Source organism: Nesoenas mayeri, assembly GCF_963082525.1.
Source record: "Nesoenas mayeri genome assembly, chromosome: 4".
Taxonomy (NCBI): Eukaryota; Metazoa; Chordata; class Aves; order Columbiformes; family Columbidae; genus Nesoenas; species Nesoenas mayeri.
The window spans coordinates 19793899-19813344 of NC_137540.1; the positions used below are offsets into that span (position 1 = coordinate 19793899).

The 19446-nt window shown below is 36.7% G+C and overlaps 1 protein-coding gene across 2 annotated transcripts in view; it reads right to left on the reverse strand.

Annotated features, from left to right (window-relative positions):
- The window catches only part of INPP4B (inositol polyphosphate-4-phosphatase type II B), a gene marked incomplete at its 3' end in the record, with an annotated part of 269087 nt that overhangs the window by 95186 nt on the left and 154455 nt on the right, over nt 1-19446 (reverse strand). For both annotated transcript variants that reach the window (XM_080343115.1, XM_080343114.1), the window contains 3 exons: nt 18150-18229; nt 8353-8464; nt 6250-6322 (listed from right to left, as the gene is read on the reverse strand). In XM_080343115.1, the coding sequence (XP_080199241.1) occupies nt 6250-6322; nt 8353-8464; nt 18150-18229 (265 nt within the window). The remainder of the gene's footprint in view (nt 1-6249; nt 6323-8352; nt 8465-18149; nt 18230-19446) is intronic.

The following is a 19446-nucleotide window of genomic DNA, read 5'->3' on the forward strand; positions in this document are numbered from 1 at the left end:
AAACCGTTATTTTTTATTTATTATAGCAGCATGTAAAGGACAAAGAATTACTGGTGTAGTATATAAATCACATTTTACCCACGTAGTAGATATCCTGTGAATTTAGCATTTCAGTGGAGTGAGAATGTAAATTATGTTCTCTATTCTTACACTTAAGATATAGTCAGGAAAAACAGAATGCTCAATTAAACAATGAACTCACACATAGTCAATGCCACCACTTACCATCTGCTAGAATCGCTCACATTGCTAAGAAATTACATGGCACAAGTGAAGCATCATTCAGCGTTAAGCTAGATCTGATGCTTCTCGGTGATATGTACACACAAGAGTCATTAACACAAATAGATAGTGTGCAGCTACATTAAAATCAGCTGACAGTCAAGAGGATGCCATTTTAGAGCCATTTTAAAGGCAACTTGATCATTGACATGGTCAAGACTGCCACTACACACTGTTCCATACACTGCTCTTATATCACTGCTGTAACCTGACATAGGAAAATTAACCTACTCCATGTCTTGGAAGGTTTTGCTTAAAACCCATCATGTTGTTTTATCTTGAAGCTCTCATATGTTGGCTATGTTTCCATTCATTTGCTCTATAATAAAAGGTGGAAAATGTCTATTTTCTCCTTTTAATTTTTTTTCCACCTCCTACTTTTAACTGATTTTCGAGAAAGCAAACAGGAAGACATCCGAGAAAGAATAGTTTTGTTTGACTCCATTGCTAAGCTTACAGAGAGACAAATGATTGTCATTTAACACACACATCCACTGCTTCCTAACTCAGAATGACTTTGGACAGCCATCCAAATCCTCCAACAGTACCTTCTATCAGGCTTCTGGAAAAATCTGTCTTAGATCAGGCTCCCATTGATCTGCCACTGAATGGTCTATAACTCAAAGGAATACATTTTCCGTGTGCGCTGTGAGGAAACTGTTGCTGACAAAATGACACCTACTAATAGAAATTTCAGCTTCACAACTCATTGCCACCATTATTGCCCATGTAAACTGATTTATAGAGAATGAAAAACACAGACCAAGTTATCAAAAGTACACAAACTGTCTTGTCTTTAACTGTTCTTTAACAGACGTTCCTTAGGAAAGGACTAAAATAGCACCACAGATTCAAAGATATCTGTACTAAAATGGTTGTTGGCAACTCATAAAAAATGCTATAAATATTCATGTTTAAGTAATTGCAGATGTATTGTTTTCTATTCCCATCAGTCTACTGAGATCTCTAATCACCAGTCTTGATGGGAAATCGGAAGTCTTTTTAGAGCAATTATGCCTTTACTTATTAGTGATTTTACTTACAAAAACCAAATTCTGAGTTACTATTATGAAATTATGATTGATAGCTATAGCATATGAATAACATCAATTTTTGTTTACTACTAAAACCCCAAATACCACAATGCTTAAACACCTTTACACACATTTTACAGCTTGCGAATCCTCAGCACACAGACTTACTATTGTCCACTACAAAAATGGATCTCCAAGTCCTGTGCCTGTGAACAACTTACACTCAGTATCTGGGGTTTATTATATTACTTGATCAGAACGTGCTGTAATGCTTTCCTATTTTCCTTTTATTTCGCTGAGATTCTTCTAATTAATTAAATATTTTTTTCAATACTACTGACAGCCTCTGTCAATCTGCAAAGTAGATACATGGCACTGATCATCATCAATTAACAAGACACAGAAGGACAACCTTCAGATGTTGGGGGAAGCACTCAAGAAACTTGGCTAATTCAGGTCTTCTCTTAATCACAAACCTGCCAAAACAGATTATAAGTTTCAGTTGTGGGGTTGGTTGGCTGGTTGGTTTTGTGGTTGTTTTGTTTTGTGGGGGTTTTTGGTAGTACAACCTGTTCATTAGGAAGTCAGCTGATACTTTTTTAACATTTCAAGTGACAATGGCTCTTTTATCTATTTTACCTTTTAATTTCTACTTCCTAAGAAGTTATCCAAGGATGTTTTCCCAGGAACAGCCTTTAAATTTGCACTCAGAATCTATTACAGAATTTATTACATTCAAAAAGCTACATTTGTCTGTGAGAACCTAATCCACATATGTATAGCTCCACAATCTCTTTCCTCCCATTTCCCCACTTTCATCATCGCAGTAAAAGAAAGAACCACCCCCCACCACACACACACACACACACAAAACCCACACAAACAAAACCCAGCACACACACACACATTAAAAAAAACAAACACAACAAAACAAAGCCCCACACTAAACAAAAGAAGTAACATAACTGCATCATGGTATAGCACAGGCAACTAGGAGTCACTCCAAACAAGTGGATCCTAACTTGTGACTTTTACCATTGTTAGAATTATTAAACTACTCTTCACGTACTGCCTCCCAGACTGAATTTTCACATGGAGATAATCTCAAGTGCGTTGAAAGTTTTAAAACCAGAACATCTCTCCATGGGTTTATGAAGAAAACTTCATTTACAAAAAACAGAGAAAAGCCTGAGAATTTTGTTTTCACAAGGAATCCAAACAAATCCTATTTGCAGTATTGCTAATGCTAGAGATTGTAAAAAAAAGATGCACAATACGATTTTCTTACACAGAAATAGTGAAGTCGTGTGATTCCATATCAGATGTGTTTGTCTTTCTAATTACAATAAGAATTGCTTTCTAATTACAACAAGTTGTCAACAAAATAAATCCAGAAGGCATGTAAAACCGCACAAATATTAAAAATGGCAAAACTAGGTTTGGCTCTTATAAAAGCCAGTTATTAAAATGAATACAAGTTTCATAAAGGTAGTTCTTCCTGAATTTAGACAGTGATCATGAAAAGTGCTGAAAACAAAACAAAAAGATGAGATGAACTGCAGTGCTTAAAATGAGGAAAAAAAAATAAAAGCCTTTCTCTATAGCATGAAGCCTAAAAGCCAATGTCATTTAGTTAACCATCCATATTTTTGGATATTATCATTTTTAAATTTAAAGACCTCTGTGCTTTTTATTCCATGCAATATCCTTCACACTTCTTCCCCTGCAAGTAAAATAAAGTATTAAAAGACTGAATACTGTGTTGTTTTTGTTCCACATCGAACATAGATCAAAGCACACCACAATCACGTGCTAATTTACTAACAGTGCTTCTATTTATATCTTCCTTTGTAGCGTAGGTGTATTACACATTCCATCTCAGGAAGAATAATTTCAACTTTCTTAATTTTTATTTAATTTCAATTACTTTTATTCTCACTTTTTTTTTTTTATAAAGTGCAATATGTTTACATGGAAACAATTGGCGAACTCTCCAGTGTTGTAAATAAATAACTGAATTTTGAGACATATAAATTCAGTCTCTTGGGGTTTAAATGGAATAGCGATAAGATTATGAAATATGATACTCATTCCCACTCACTGAGTAAGTGCCTCATAATTCACTTGAGGGCTGCTAGTTCCTTACATTAAGATTTAAATTTCAGAAGAGTGCCAACGTGCATCTATGTCTACAGGCTTAAAGATTCACATAGGGGTATTTTTTCAGGTTCATATGTTTTGAAGGCCTCATAAACAACATGAGACAGAAAGAATCAGAAATCTTTACAACAGTGTACACATGTACTAAGCACATGTGTATATAGAATATATACTGTACTGTAGATAGCTCTGTATGTACACTGGAGGCAAAGTAGTGCAGGCAATTAATACTACAGGCAACCTGATAACATCAACATTACTGATATTGCTCCTTTTCCCTCAGTCCTTGTTTTTGATTGCCTCTAATCTTGCCACGCTGAAATTTGTCTGCCTTAAACTGATAATTTTTCAAAATTTTCAGTTAAAATGGCCCAGCTGCACAAAGAATGAGGCCAGAAAAACACAGGATGTTCTTTGATGTCAGAATTATGAAAGTCCTGTGCTTTATAAATTTAAATTTTGACAATAAATCTTTTACAGAGATGTGCATTTTACCATATCTATGACAATCCATCCAGATCTGATAACAATAAGAGTCTTGAGAAAGAAATCCCGGTATGTAAAACCTCAAAACTTAAACTTAACAGCTCACTCATGCACCAAGGGTCTACCTTTATTGACAATTCTGGCATCCTTCCCAGCTTCTAATACCAACAAAACTGTGCACATGTCATCCATACAGACTGGATGAATATGCTTCTGGGCAGAGCTGGTGTGGGGTGAAAAACACTTCAGGGCAGCACTGGTAAACACAGCCAGTCTCCAGGCAACACCAAGGGCCTTGATCCATAAGAAGCCCAGGCAGGGAGACCTGCTGGGAAAGAAGTCTGACTGGTTGGCCATTATTTAAAAAACAAAAACAAAAAAGACCACCTAAAATTTACCAAGAAAATGTGAATTTGATAGAAAAAGTGGGACCGACACAACCTGGAGGCAGCACTGGAGTGAGAAGAGGAAATCACAAGCACAGGAAACAGACTGAAACAAGGACTTATTAGAACAAACTTCCTCTGACTGAAAACTCTTTCCAATATCCTGCGTGCTGTCATTTCTTGTACATGCATCTGTAGTTGTGCTCTTTGACCTCAACTTTTAGAGGAAAAAAAAAAAAAAAAAAAAAAAGACAAAATCCCTATAGTATGCCTGACTTTATAAACCCTAGCAATTTTGGGTGTGTTTTTTCATTCTTGTTGTGTGTTTGTATACAAAAGTAATAAATGTAGAAATGTTAAGCACTGTCTAGATATACTGTAGAATCACATGCAAATACTCTCGATGAAGTGCTCTAAATTTCATTATTCATAAAAATGGCATCTACTTTGGAAGTTCCAGCAGTTCCAACAAAATACATTTGCCAAACTACAGCATTTACCCATCAAAACAAAACCAAACAAAAATAATTTTAAAAACTCTACAAAACAAAACAAACAAAAAAACCTCAAACAAAAAGACACAAACACAAAAACAACCACCACAAGGGAAAACTCCAATCAAATGCACCCAACATGGGGAGCAGGGGGAAAGAACTAAAAAAACAAACACCAAAACCCACCACAGTTGCTAATCACTAACGTTTTGTCTGAACAGAAATGCCGTTTCTTGAAGACCCACCTATCTGGGTGACACACAGAATCAGAATCAAAGAACAGCTGCACTGAGTTCAGCTGGCTCTGTACCTTGTCTCCAAGAAGAGCCATAAATAGATACTTAGAGACGCAAGACACTCTTCTTTGCCTCCAGCTATTTGCAATTCAGGAATTTCTGAAGCCATATGTAGTTCCTGGGAAACTAGTAATTCTCAATGAATATCTCTTTCACAAACTTATCTAGCCTTACATTGAGCTGATGAAGAGGCAGTTCTCAAAAAGAAATTTTGCTCTGCTTCTGACCTAGTCTCAACAAATCATACAGAAAAATTACTGCATTCATACATACATGGAAAAACCTATTTTTTGGAGGTTTTTAGTGCTTTCTTCAGACTGCACAAGTAGTCTAAAAAGTCTCCTCTCCTATCAGTGAAGTCATATGATGAAATTACACTCAGGGTTTTAAAACTTCAGTAACATTTCTCTTCAACTGTATGCAGCAAATACACAGAATTCTTGACAGCACTGTAGTTGCACAGATGACCCATATAACTTATTTGTGACATTGTTACTGCAGAGTAATGGAGATTCATAAACTTGGGCTAATAAAACTTTTATGGTGCGGCATATCAGCATGTAATATTTCTCAGTTTAATGAAAGAGAAATAGATCTGGTGGAACACTGTACACCGAAGCCCAGAGTTGACCTAGAATTGAGAATGCGTTGCCAACAGCTTCCGTCATTTTAGGACATTCAGCTTCCAGATCAAACTGAAATTGCCACTTCATCAGCTATGAGAGAGATTAATTCTCCAGGGTATTTAGTTGCAAATAATGCATAATTACTTTAACAGAATGTCATGCAATGACATGATGAAAACTTATGAGGTTAATTCCATGCCCACTGAAGTCACTGACAGTCTTGAAAATCATTGAACAGTAAAAATGACAGAGTGGGAGATTTTAGCAGTGTTTCAGAAAGCATAATTGACATTTCTGAAAGTTTTCGCCATGCTTCGCAGTAAAATGATACCATCAAACACATACAAAACATTAAAATTGTAATCTTAAAAATTTGTTCATCATTTAAATAATGTTTTAAGAACTCTGCCCCAAATCTTCGTGATTTCTTCAGGATCTAACATAGTGTTACAACAGTCATCTTCTATGCATATTAGAATACTTACCTGCATTTAATGAAGGCAAGTTGTCTTTACCACTTATGCCTTCAGGGGCTGTACATTCACGAACCAATGCACACTACAAAAGAAATGCAACCACAAATGTAACACATTCGGGTGTCACAAGGAAATTCATAGCAGTTTATAAATAGCAGACTGAAAAAAAACCATCACTGATGATATAACTTCCCAATCCTTATCATTTGTATTTTTCTCTTCGTATTTCTGTTCCAGTACACTGCAACACAATCCGAATTATAGCAGAGGAAATGGCAAAATATGATCAGCTATTCCATAAGAAGACAGGAAGGTTTCCTACCAATACAATAGCAGAGGTTAAAATAATTTTTGACAAGATCTGTGCTTTCAGGGAGGTTACTTTTGACAATGCAGTTTTCCCACACACAGTGGCAGAAAACAGTTCCTGAATTTTTAAACAAGGGAAAAGCAGGAACCACAAAAAGTCTTTAAAATGTGCTTATGGTTTGTGATAAAAGTAATTTGTTATACAAGTGAATTGGAAGATTCCACCTATATGATTAGTGTAAAAAATAAAACAAAACAGAAAAAGTATAAAAACCTTATAGAAAAACAAACGCATGTAAAACTATGTTAAATGTACTACAGGATGGATATTTTTAATGCTACTTCCTCCCACAGTCAGGATTAAAAATGAGGAAAAAAAAAAAAGCACACACACAAACCCAAACACACCAATAGATAGTAACCCAAATACACCAATAGATAGTAACCCAAATACACCAATAGACAGCCTCTAAAGGTGACAGGGAGCTCTGATCCTGGGGCTTCCCCAGTTTCTAGATGTTCTCTTGCAGAGCACAAAGCAAAGAGCAAGACACAATGTACTCTCTGTGAATTGATGTCTTGGATTTAACTAGCACCTTACTCCACGAGAAATTACCTGCATGTAGTTTATCTAATGAGTCAGCAAACCTAATTCAGAAATTATTTCTCTGAATTCAGTACCTCTACATTCTCACAATTCCATCCTTACCGTGAGCATATAAACCAAGACTCTCTGATGCAACACCAAGATGGAACTAATCCATAAGAACTCCTTTAAAGACCTCAGAAAATACAGTTCTCACAAGGTCAGTCTTTCTTGAGAAGTATTACAACCTCCTAGAAAGATGCTATTAAAGGCTTCTGGCTCCCCAAATCTAGACACAGCTCATTAATTACATCTCAAATAACTGTGAGATGTCTCTTTCCACACTTGGAAATGGAAGGGAAAAAAAACAAAGGAGAACGCTGAAAAGACAGCTCATGTTGTATATCTTGTAGAAGATTTATAGTACAAAACCAGAAAAATTTCACAGTGTGCGTTGGCTTCTTTGGAACTAGTCCCACTGGTCCATTGTTTTAAAAGGGTGTTGAGGTCCCTTGAGAAGAATGGTGAAAAAACTGTAAACTGTAAAATCTATCCTCACAGTCTGGCCCAAAAGGCATATTGTTTTAGCAGAGCAGAAAAGATATTCAGAGTAAGACCCTTCTCTCCAAAAACACATTCTTTTATGCTACTTTCAAACAAAAAAAATGCAGTCCTTAATTTTACGTTCCTCACAGCATTATCTGAAGTCTTTTTTTTTTCATAAAGAGTAGAATGCACCACAGTGTAATAGCAGTACACCTGCTCCTTCGCAAGGGGATTCACCTCTTCTTTGGCTTGCCTGTCTGTCATTCTTTCCAGGTTTTCAGTATAGTGGGCACAGGTTGCATGTAAAAATCCACATGAACAGGACTTCAAGGGCACAAAACAGAGGAACTATCCAAAGGAAAAAAGAAATCAGATCTATGGTGTCATTATGGACAGTTTTTTTGATCAGGAGTGATTAAATATAGTCAGTTGAGGTGAAAAATTAACTTTTTTTTTTTCCTAAAGAAGGGAAGAGACTAGGAAAGTGAGGATAGTGTATACTACTTCTTGAAAACGTAGAGTAATTCTTAGTTTAGGGAGATGAGGTGTACATAGTATTTTATTCCAGAAATTTTTGATTATGTATTTCAACTGATTCAGAAATAGTAATTTAGGCATCTGGTACAGCTGATCATTCTGATTAACTTTGTACAATGAACTGAGGTTTTTACCTTTTGATCCTGGGAGTCTGTTGTGACGTGGTCTGTTTCTCCATCCTCTAGCTCTCCCATCTTCACAAGATTGACTTCAATGGTACCAACTGTCTTTCCACCATCAGAAGTCCTGGGAAAAAAAACCATTACATTAGGTAATCTACAGCATTGCATTCCTTCAATAATATTGACAAAAATATTGTCGGTAAACATTTAGACCCCTCTCTATTCAGTATAGCCTCAGTCACCCATATAGAAGTCATTATTTAAAATCATAAAGCGAATTTTAACAAGGTATATTGTATTTTCTCCAAATTGTTTATAGCAATGAAAGTTTTCATCATGAAACTGAGGATGGGTAAGTGCTATAAATGGTGGAAGAATCCATGAACATTGAGAATTTTTCATTCTAGACATTATTCTGTCTGCCAACCATCAGGCAGTAAAGTTTTGCACCAATACCCCACTTATGACCTGCAATTTCACTGCACAGTACACTGCTTTGTTGCCTGACATGATCTGCAAAGAAAGGACATGCTCAGTATATCAACAAACCTGCTGCTAAACCAAAATAAACTAATCTGAATATCACTTTTCCTTTTGTAGTCCCTCTGCAGAGCAATTATTTCAAATCAGTCCCATTTCTTTAACTATATGGAAGAGGATAATAGCGTTTCAGGTTAATTCCTCTATAATAGTTTCTGCAAATAGTTTACTTCCAATCATGCAAAAATAAATAGCTATTCAGATTTACATCTCCAAACAAAGAATACTGCTCACTACCTTTGGGAAGAAAGAGAGATATTCAAAAGGATATCAAATGATTTTTCAGCTTTCACCAGTAGCTAAACATTACTCAAAATACCAAGGCTAATGGCACAGTCTATCTCTCCTGGCTTATTCTGAACAGCTGGATTTTTTGAAAGGAAAGAAGGGTAACAGACCATTTAACAATAATGAGGAAAGTGTAACAACAACCACCACCAATCAAAATTTGGCAAGAGGAAAGGATGAGAATAAGTTTAGCAGAATTGCGAAACACAGAGAGGAAGAAGAAAGAAAATAAATGGGTTTGGGGCAATACTGTGTATAATCTCAGAAGTAAAGATAAAAAGTGATGAAGCAGAACAAAGGGATGTATAGAAGAGGGACTAGAGGGCTGACAATAAACAAGAAAAAATTACTTTCAGAAACAGTAATATTAGAAAAAAGCATTTCCGTTAAAAACTGTCACATTCCTAGGACAATCCTTGCTACAGGAAAACATCCAAATGCCCTTCAACACAGACACCCTTCCGAAACTTAAAAAAACCCTGTTCCTACCTTAAAGGAAGAGGAAAAAATCCCACAACTACCCTTCTCATTTCCAGACTAGGAGAAGCCCGTAGCCCACAACACCTGCCTGCAGGCTGTGGGACAAGGCAGAGGTACCAGCCTGGGCCCCACTGGCGTGGGAGGGGCAGGAGGGCTCCACGAGCAAATCTCTGCTGCCTCAAGTACCCTGAGCCCCCCAGAAGCATCATCCCAACACCCAGTGTCTCTCGGGCTGGGCAGACCCTGCGCAGCTTTGCTGAGCCTCATTCTGCCAAGAGCAGGTGTTCCTGGAGCGCTCACTCATGCCCCAGGCGGGGGGACCCCATCTCTGCATTGGGATCCCACAATTTTACATCATCTATATTTCTGCATGCAGTATAAGGCCTTAATTAAGCCAGAGAATGCCAGTTCTTTACACAGTTAAGCACATACATTAGTCTTTTCTTAGAATCAAAATAGTTTGGGTTGGAAGGAACCTTCTAAGGTCATCTAGTCCAACCCCCCTATCATGAGCAGGGACATGAGGCATGGATACTTATTTAGCATGCTAAATCAAAACTTTCATTTTTTAGAGTAAAGTCTCCAAATATAGGTGCCCCCAAGTTTCGGATTTAAATAATTATTTTGGTTGCAAACCATTATGTTAGCAGGCAACTCAGTAGAATATGCTTATCTTGCAACTATACAAATTAAATATGTTCTTATATAAAACTTTGCAAAATACACATTCACATTTTACATGTGCCACTATTTCATTTGCTCCAAGTCAAATTCATTAATGACAATAAAGGATTGACTAAAAATGAACCAATTCCAGATAGCCTTGCAACCAAAGAAGCCTACATTAATTAACAAAGAATACAAAAGAAAGAAAAGTAACGAGGAAGAAGGGTTCCATGTCCAAAGGGTGTTTATGAGCAAAAGTACGTAAGTTGTTCTCATGTATTTCAAAATTCTGAAGGATATTCCTCTGACTTGCTACAGCTTAGTGGTTTGACTTTGTTTTCTTCTTCCTGCATCAAACCAGCACGCAAACAGGCTACTGCAACAAATGGACTACAGCATTGTCAAGGAGAAAGGGAATATAACAAATCCCGGCAGATCACATGTAACTTTAAAAATCAGAGTAAATGTGTGGCTAGAAGACAGAAAATTTTTCAACAGCTGAACAAGTCCCGATCAAAGTGTCAAATGGACAAGCTCATCACCCAGCTGACTTAAACATGCAACAGCGCTTTGCTGTTATCCTGGTCTGAAAGAAAAACACTGCATTCATTTGACTTCCAGAAGTAAAATCCTACCCATCATTTTTTTAGAGAACACATTCTTCTAAAGGCCAAAGAGACCTGCAAGTCTGAGACTGACCTACATAAAACAGATCTGATTTTCAATTATATCATGGTAGATTAAAAGTATAAAACAAATGTTGAGAAAAACAGAGCTCAATTTTCAAATGAACCAGTACAAGCCAACAAGGCATATTGCTCCAGTAAAACAAAATAAAAATGGAAATGCCAGTTATGTTTTCTCAATCCTTGTCTCCATTTCTTTAGAACGCTAAATATTCCTCCTCGTTGCTGTTACTACAGACGTGGAATCAGTCTGGCAGTGAGCACTGCACTGCTTACCTGCATGAGCAGCACTACAGATTTGGACGCTTTCTCCATATGTGTTTAAAAATACAATTTATCTAATTTCACTTCATGACATTTTTTTTTTTTCAATTATTTTCTTCTCAAAATATCTCTTGTTCTGGTCTAATGCATATCTAATATTGCAATTTGAAACATACAGTATCTACAAGAGAAAGTAAAGCAACAGAATAAAACCAAGCAGTGGGACTGTTGCATGGTAGCTGTACTCCTTCTTCCAGTGCTCTTATCTTTCCACATGGAAATATGAAAACACAATTTAAACAAAACAAAACAAACAAACAAACAAACCCACAAAAACAAACCACCACAAAACCAAAAAAACAGCAAATATACAAGGTTTCTTTTGACTGCTACAGGCACACAAATCAAAGAGCTCTATAGATGTCCAGAGAGAAATCGTCATTAGCTGCGTCAGACACTGTGTATTTATAATACCACTGGTGCATGAGAGTCTTCAAACCACAGAGTTAATGCATTTAAAACTATCAAGCAACACCCTGAGATTAAAATTCCGCTTGAAAGAAAATTAAAAGTGAGAAACAGAAATGATGCAGTAGGGAAAACAATAAAAAAGCCCAGGGATCACTCTTTAGTAAGATAAAAACCTATATTATTGTACTTCGCAATAACAGAAACAGGATTGCAAACATACGCATATACACTTCACACCAGAGCATCAGGAAAATAATTAACTGGTTTTAGGATACTTCATAATGCATTAGGATAGAATCAGCTTATTTGCTGTAGTTTAATAAAGCTGAAAAGTGCACTCTGCACTCACACGGTGCTGTGAAGACTGTCCTTGCATCAAATTGCTTACAGTCATGAGACAAGATATCCGACAGACCCACAGGACAAAGGATTGCACCTTGGTAAACCTTCATAGGGACAGTGGGATGGGGAATATAGCAATAGGAATTTTTTTTTTTTGACGTGTCAATGTGAAGAAGTCCAGATATAGCTCAAAATCTAGTAGGCTTACAGAGCTGGAAAACTGCTGGGGTTTTTTCAGCAGCCTGGGACTAGGAGCACCAATTGTTCATAGAGGATGTGCATTTGGAATATGACCAATGGAAACGAGACAAAGTGTTGGAAGAGTGATTTCTAAACCAGATTTAAATTGCAGGATCACAGGATGCAGTAAAGCTGGCAATGTTTCAGTCTATTCCTGACTGTTCATTCCAACATGACTGTATACTGCAGTGCTCGCTCCACCTATCACAGCCATAACCCTGTGACAGTTTGTACTCACCTATGTTGAAGTCACCAAGGTCTCATCTTCTAATGAACTTTGGGGAGATGATTCTGTGTGAAACAGTATGTTCTGAACTTAACAATGATACTTCCATTGGTGTTAAAATCAACACTTTCATTCTACTCACAGCCAAACCCAGGGGCTTTCAAAGCCATCATGCAATCTGCTCAGGTTTAAAACCACAATTACTTACTAATGCCTGTAATATTAATTTAAAGTTCATTACACACATGGATTTTGTTACCATCCCAGGTTCTTAAGGACCACCAAGACAGTATGAGTTCCCTCAAACATGAAGGAAGGAGCTAGCCAGCACCATCACAAGCAGCAGGTACATCTGCCCACCTAAACACTTCTGGTGATAATAGGTTGACCCAGGCATCCAGAGACAAAGAAGGTACCAAGGTAGCAGTGGAAAAGCAGGTGAATTAGATGGACTGACAATAGCAGCCATTTGCCTCCAATACTGTTCTCAAGTCTCATTGCTGCACATTGAATATGCAAATTTAGGCCTGCTAATTAGTTCCCATGGCCATACCTTTCTTCAAAAAAAAATCGCTAAAGAACACAAAGAAAAAGAGGCAGACTGTGTATTTGCATAGCTGTGTTAATTATAAATGACAAAGTGACAGCCTGAAAAACAAACGGCATGGTTTTCAGTCTAGCAGGCAACCCCTTTCTCTAGTGCAATATACACAACAAATGCAACTAGTACAGACTAAAATACAAATTGTCATAAAATAATTTTCTCCACTCATGCAATGTATTTTGAAATATGCCAGCATAAAAATATTGACTTAAATGGAAATGTTTCTTCTGTGAAATGGAGGGAGTCCAGAGGAAGACCACAAGGACAACCAGAGAGCTGCAGCACCTCTCTGGTCCGGGGAGACCTTATAGCAGCCTCACAGTACCTAAAATGGCTCTATAAGAAAGCTGCAAAGAGATACTTTTTTTACAAGGGCATGTAGTGATAGGACAAGGGGTAACGGCTTTAAACTGAAACAGGGCAGACTTGTGTTAGACACAAGGAGGAAATTTTTCCCTATGAGGGTGCTGAGGTACTGGAACAGTTGCCCAGAGAAGCTGCAGATGCCCCATCCCTGGAAGTGTCCAAGGACAGGTTGGAAAGGGCTTTGGGCAACCTGGTCTAGTGGAAGCTGCCCCTGCCCATGGCAGGAGAGGTTGGAACTAGAAGATCTCTAAGGTCCCTTCAAACCCAAATCACTGGATGATTCTATGAATTCACAGAGGAGCCTATTGCAAGCAATACAATTTTTAAACAAGTCCACTGGTACTTAACATTCTCTTGCATTCAAAGGTAAATAGTCAAAGATTTCACTGTTTAATTCCTTCTTGGTTTTCATGATTTCAGTGTACTGTTGATTAAGCTTCATGTCAAAACAAGTTCCGCCTCAACTCTATGGGAGATATGCCTGGCTTACAAAGCCAAGAACCGTTCACCTGCTTCCTGTGGTGGACAACATGACATGAAGCAGCCAAGAAAATTTCAGGATGGAGTCCAAGCAAAAATAGTTGTAGGCAGACTTGTACTGAATTTTACTAGGGAAAGATAGCAAATATATAGTATTTTATAGTCATAATTTGCTAAGGAAATTGTAACTACATAAATGACTGCAAAAAGTAGCATGCTGCTTTCAAATTCTCTCAAGTTAGATAAACATTGTGATATAATTCCTGTTTAAGTGTAGTTACGTTTTCTGGACCACTGAACTACAGGGTGTTTGGGAGACAGCTTGAAAAGGGAGGGAAGTTCAGGGGCCTTTTTAATGGAGTCTTGGCACTATTTTTCTGAACTTTCTAAAAATAACTATGGTTTATCTCCTTTATTTAAAGGAAATAGGTTTGCTCCTGCCTAACAGTAATACAAATAAGACAGCTAAAAAAGCATGTTGATAGATAAATATTGTCCAAGAGGTCAAAGCAACACAGAAAAACCAAGAAACAATTATTACAAGCGGAAAAGCTTTCTGCACAAACAAGAAGGCATCAGCTACTACTATGCATCTGAAGGATCATTACTTCTATTTATTCAGAAAAAAAAAATAAATCACAGAAGTCTGAATGCTATTCCCACCAGTAGAGAAGTCAGAACAATAAAGGAGGAGCAATTCTGCCCCCCTTCACCCCCTCCCTCAAAAAGAAAAAAGGTGCATATTGACCTCCAATTTATTAATTAAAACGTGCACAATATTGAAAGGTTCGGAAGTTTTGAAAGCTACCACAATATAAGACGTGTTTAAAGAAAGTCTGTAGAATATATGATCAGACGTCCATAGACATATTCTCTCAGATAATCTGCATAATTCACATACTCCCATTCTCACTCTTAGTTTTGTACTGTTAGCTCCATCGCTCTAAAGTTCCTGCTAACAGGAGGCAAAGGATCCAAGGGGTATTGATATTATTCCAGTTTCATTTTGAAGTAGCCTACTTACACTTTTGTACTTACCCATGAGAGAAGCATCTCAGACAGATGTACCTTAATTTCACAAAGAGCATAAAAAGAGCACTATTATCTTTTTCCCTGGCTCTTCTTAAATGTAACTCACAGGAAATCATACCAAAATCACCCAAGCTAAAGAGGACCTTCCTGGAAACAGGGCAAACTACCACCACAGGGGAAGCGGCTAATGGAACTACTAATTGCTAGCCCTTTACAAAAGACCATAGACCTCAACCAAGGAAAATAAAACACTTTACGCTGTTGTTAAAATACAGACATGACAAAAGGATACTCTAAATTGAATTTAAAATGTGAGTCAACTGAAAAAAATCAGTATTATTAAGATAGGAAAAAAAGTATGCTTAATTTTTTTTTTAATTCGATACACTACAATAAATAGTCGATATTAAGAAATATTCTGCCATTAAATATGTTTTTTGTTTTATTCAATAGCCCCTTGTATCTGTTCATTATCACAACCCTACGAGAGAGATTGAAAGCAAGTGGCATTGTATTACCATTGCAAAATGAAACAAACCTACAGAAGGCACTTCTGGTTTTATAAACTTCGTATTGGAAACTGCAGTCCCAAGTCTCCAGTAGCCAAATTCCTCTGTGAACATCAGTTGTGTACACTGGCAGCACCAAAGCAATTCTGTAAATTTACCTGTTCAGGTTTTGATGATTAGATATAGGTGCACACATCTACAGTAAACACTCAGTTATCAGTTTAGGGCACCTTTATAGGCAAGAATGGAAAATTAAACTAAAAACTCATTTTACAGAAGTTTTGTAACTCATGTCCCTAATCAATATTATGGTGCAATGGTGGAGATAGAGTAGAAGCAGAGCACAGTTTGTCAGCAGTAAGGAATTGCAGTTGTATGCCACAAAATAACAGAGAAAAAAAATACAAGAACATTCTTTTAAAAATACTTTTATATTGTTACATTGTACCTCAGAAAGACAATGGTAACATGGTAACTAAAAAAAAAAAAAAAAAAAAAAGTGAAAAAGTAACCAAATTACTCCAGTATTTACAGAGCACAGCATAGAGCTATTGCCGGGTCCTTAAATCTTTACTTCAGATCTAACAAACAAGTAACTCGAAATCACAGGCACTCCCTGGTCAACTCCCATCCAAAGTATATCAACAAGAACTAAACAGAATTGCACACTCTAACAATGACCTTATATATCTCCTACCCTTCACAGGGGTACTAATATAATAGGACAAACAGAGAAAAGCAGGTTTGGATTACTCAACTACTCTGGTTAAACTGCCATTGAAGAAATGTGGATGATTTCTACTGATCTTGTGCTGCTGAGTAGCCATAATCAGGAAAGAAGGGGAAAAAAAACACAAACACACATTTAAAAGCTTAGGATATCTTTTTCTGAAGGAAAAAAAAAACCAAAAAAACACCACAACAAAAACAAACACACACACAAAAAAACCCCAAATACCATTTAATGTATCTGCAAAATAATTTGAATTGGTGTATCTGTCTTCTAATGATAGCTGCACAAAGCGGACATGCAAGACTAAAAATACTAATTAAAAGCAAAGCTCAAAAGTCATAGAGGTTCAGCTGAAATTAACCTGGCAATCTGTCATCTATTGCTTGTTAGTTATCTGTCTGAACTTTTTGTTTACAAATTAGATGGATTAGATACAAGATATTTATTCTTTTCAAAGTTTCCTGAAACTCTACACTCTGTCAATCAGAGGGGCAAGCAAAGTTTGTCCCAAAGAATAAAAGTCCCAAACAAAACTAAATTTCTTTATTTAGCCATTTCCATATAGAGTAGTCAGCTGAAATTTTATATGATCATTTTTCTTCGTTAGAAAACAAAGTTATCTGCTTGTTAGGCATGACATGGTCTGTGTTTGGCAGAAAGAAAATCACAATAAAAATCAAGGCATTGTTAAGTTTGCCTTGTTAACTATACACACATATGCAACTACTATTGTTAGGAAGGCAGGTGCAGTAATAAAACCAAAATATTCCAATAAGTTTCCCTTTCAAAGAAATGAAATGCCCTTGACACAGTGAAATTACTACACCACCACTGAATGGGTTGTAATTTGGACCTTCAGCCAAATCAAAGCTGGCTTCATGTGCACAAGGTAAGGAATGTAATACAGCAACGTTTCTACAGCATCTACATACAATATCCCAGACAGAACATATACCAGAAGCTGCCAGGGTATCTTCTATTATGTACCTCAGTTTTCCTAGTCACAGCTTATTTCCTCCCAAAATTCTGCCTATGTAGAAACATGGTCAGTTTGGGCAGTTGTTCTGTGCAGCTTACCTGTACCTACCCGATAATCCTAAATAAGTCTCCACTGTGCTCGCAAAAATCAGCTCAACAAAATCTCTGCACTATATAAAGTCTAATGACTAAACTGAAAATCACAGCCTGAAAGGTTTCCCCTACCCTTCAAAAAGATTTCATTTGTATCTTGATTCATATTAAGCCAAGTAAGTCAGTATCACAGGTGAAAACAGTTTGGTTTTTTCCTTCAGTGCACAGCTATAAGAAATGTCTGCTCAGCCCAGCCCTAGTTTTTGAAAACTGGCTCTGACTCTCCTGCAGCTCCATAACATGTGTCACCAGAGTTGCACATCACACCCTCATTGTCATTTGAGTTTGGCTGCATGTAACAATGAGTTTAGGAGACTGCAACCGATCTCATGTGAGAGAAGTCTTAAGTCATTAGGTCCACCATCTTTAAATATGCGTAGTAACCAAACCAGTAAACTGTACAGTGTTAATTCTTCAAACCACACACATCAAATTAAACTAAGAACCTTATGCTCCTTTCTAAAGGGAACTTTGAAAGAACACCCCCTACTTCAAGTTCCCTGCAATTCTTCCATAGGTTATCATACCAAAAAATTACTAACTTTTTCTAATCTGACACATGGCAAGCTCCAGTTTAAAGAATTGGTATTTCATTTTGACTTTTTTTTCATGCTTGGTAGAAACAGAAGAACTTCAAGCTGACACCTAATATATCTGAAGTAATATGGAGTTTCAAACACAGTCAAGCAGCAATCATCAAATGTCATGGGTTATTAATTCAACATGGTTTACAAGAGAGGAAAACACTTACCTGAGGGTGAGGGTCAACTGTTGCTCCTTTGACTTCACCAAGTCTCCTACTCTAAAAGTTGTACAGCCCAGGAAGCTTCGCTATAAAGCAAAGAAAAGTTTTCATTGTTACTTTTTTTTGGTCTCACACTTAGAATTCTCTCTTTGGTATCTAGAAAAATATCACATTCCAGTATACTACTTGGACAAACTATCCAGTCGAAATTTTTTATGCATCTGTAGTATGATTATCAGTAAATTGTAAACTCTCATTTTACAGGCAGGAACCTCTCTCATTAAGAACAGTCTGACAAACTGACAAAATAATAGGCTGTAAAATATACAACCACAGAAAAGATTTCATTTAGTACAATGCATTTTGCATCTTTTTCTTTCCATATTTCTGTTTTCTAGATTACAAGAAATGCCAGGTTTTCAGAGTTTTACCAAAGTTGTTCTTGCTACAGTTTCTCCTCAATCCTTAGGCATTACCATCTACGTATTCCAAATATGAATGTGCTTGCTAAGAAGGTATTTTTACATTGAGTTCAGCACCAGTTGAGTAACAGAAAAGTTACATTCCTCTAGTTTATGGCAGTGTTTGTAAATGTTTTCATTTCTATTGTAAGGTAGACCTATCCATTGCAGTAAAAGTGCAGAGAAATCTGCTAACGAAAGTAGAATGTCTAAAGTTAAATTACTCTCCATAAATATATCTTTCTTCTATTAAAATCACCTTCACACAACATCAAGAAAACAGTGCAAAGAGGAAAATAAATTCATCTGCTCTTCCTTTTTAGTTATTTTTTGCTCGCTGCTCCTAAGTCACTGCACATAGCTAAAATCTTCTTTGGTCAACTTGGCCAACAGAAATATTCTTGCCCTGGGAACAATGGGAAATAAAATAACAGTCTACATCCACCTTGTGTCCATTTATCTTTCAAATATACAACTCAATACCACTTGCTCTGAATAAATTATAGTGAGATAATATGATTATGTTGAATTTTTGAAAAAAAAAAGAAAAAATAAGTATATTATACTAGTTTTACACTACTGTTGGAGTAGCAAAGTAAAATTCCATGGTAAATTATATATGAACTTGAGATACACAAATTCAAAAAGAACCTAGCTGCTCCGAGTCAACACAGGTTGCATGCAGAGAGCAACTTTCCCCTTCAAGGAAAAACAAGAAGATAATTTATTGCTACTGAGAGGTGTAACTTCCTCTGGTACAAGAACTCTGCAGCCTGCTTTCTTTCAGGAATGTCAGATGAATGTTGAATATCAAAATGCTAACAATAAAGCCCTACAATAAG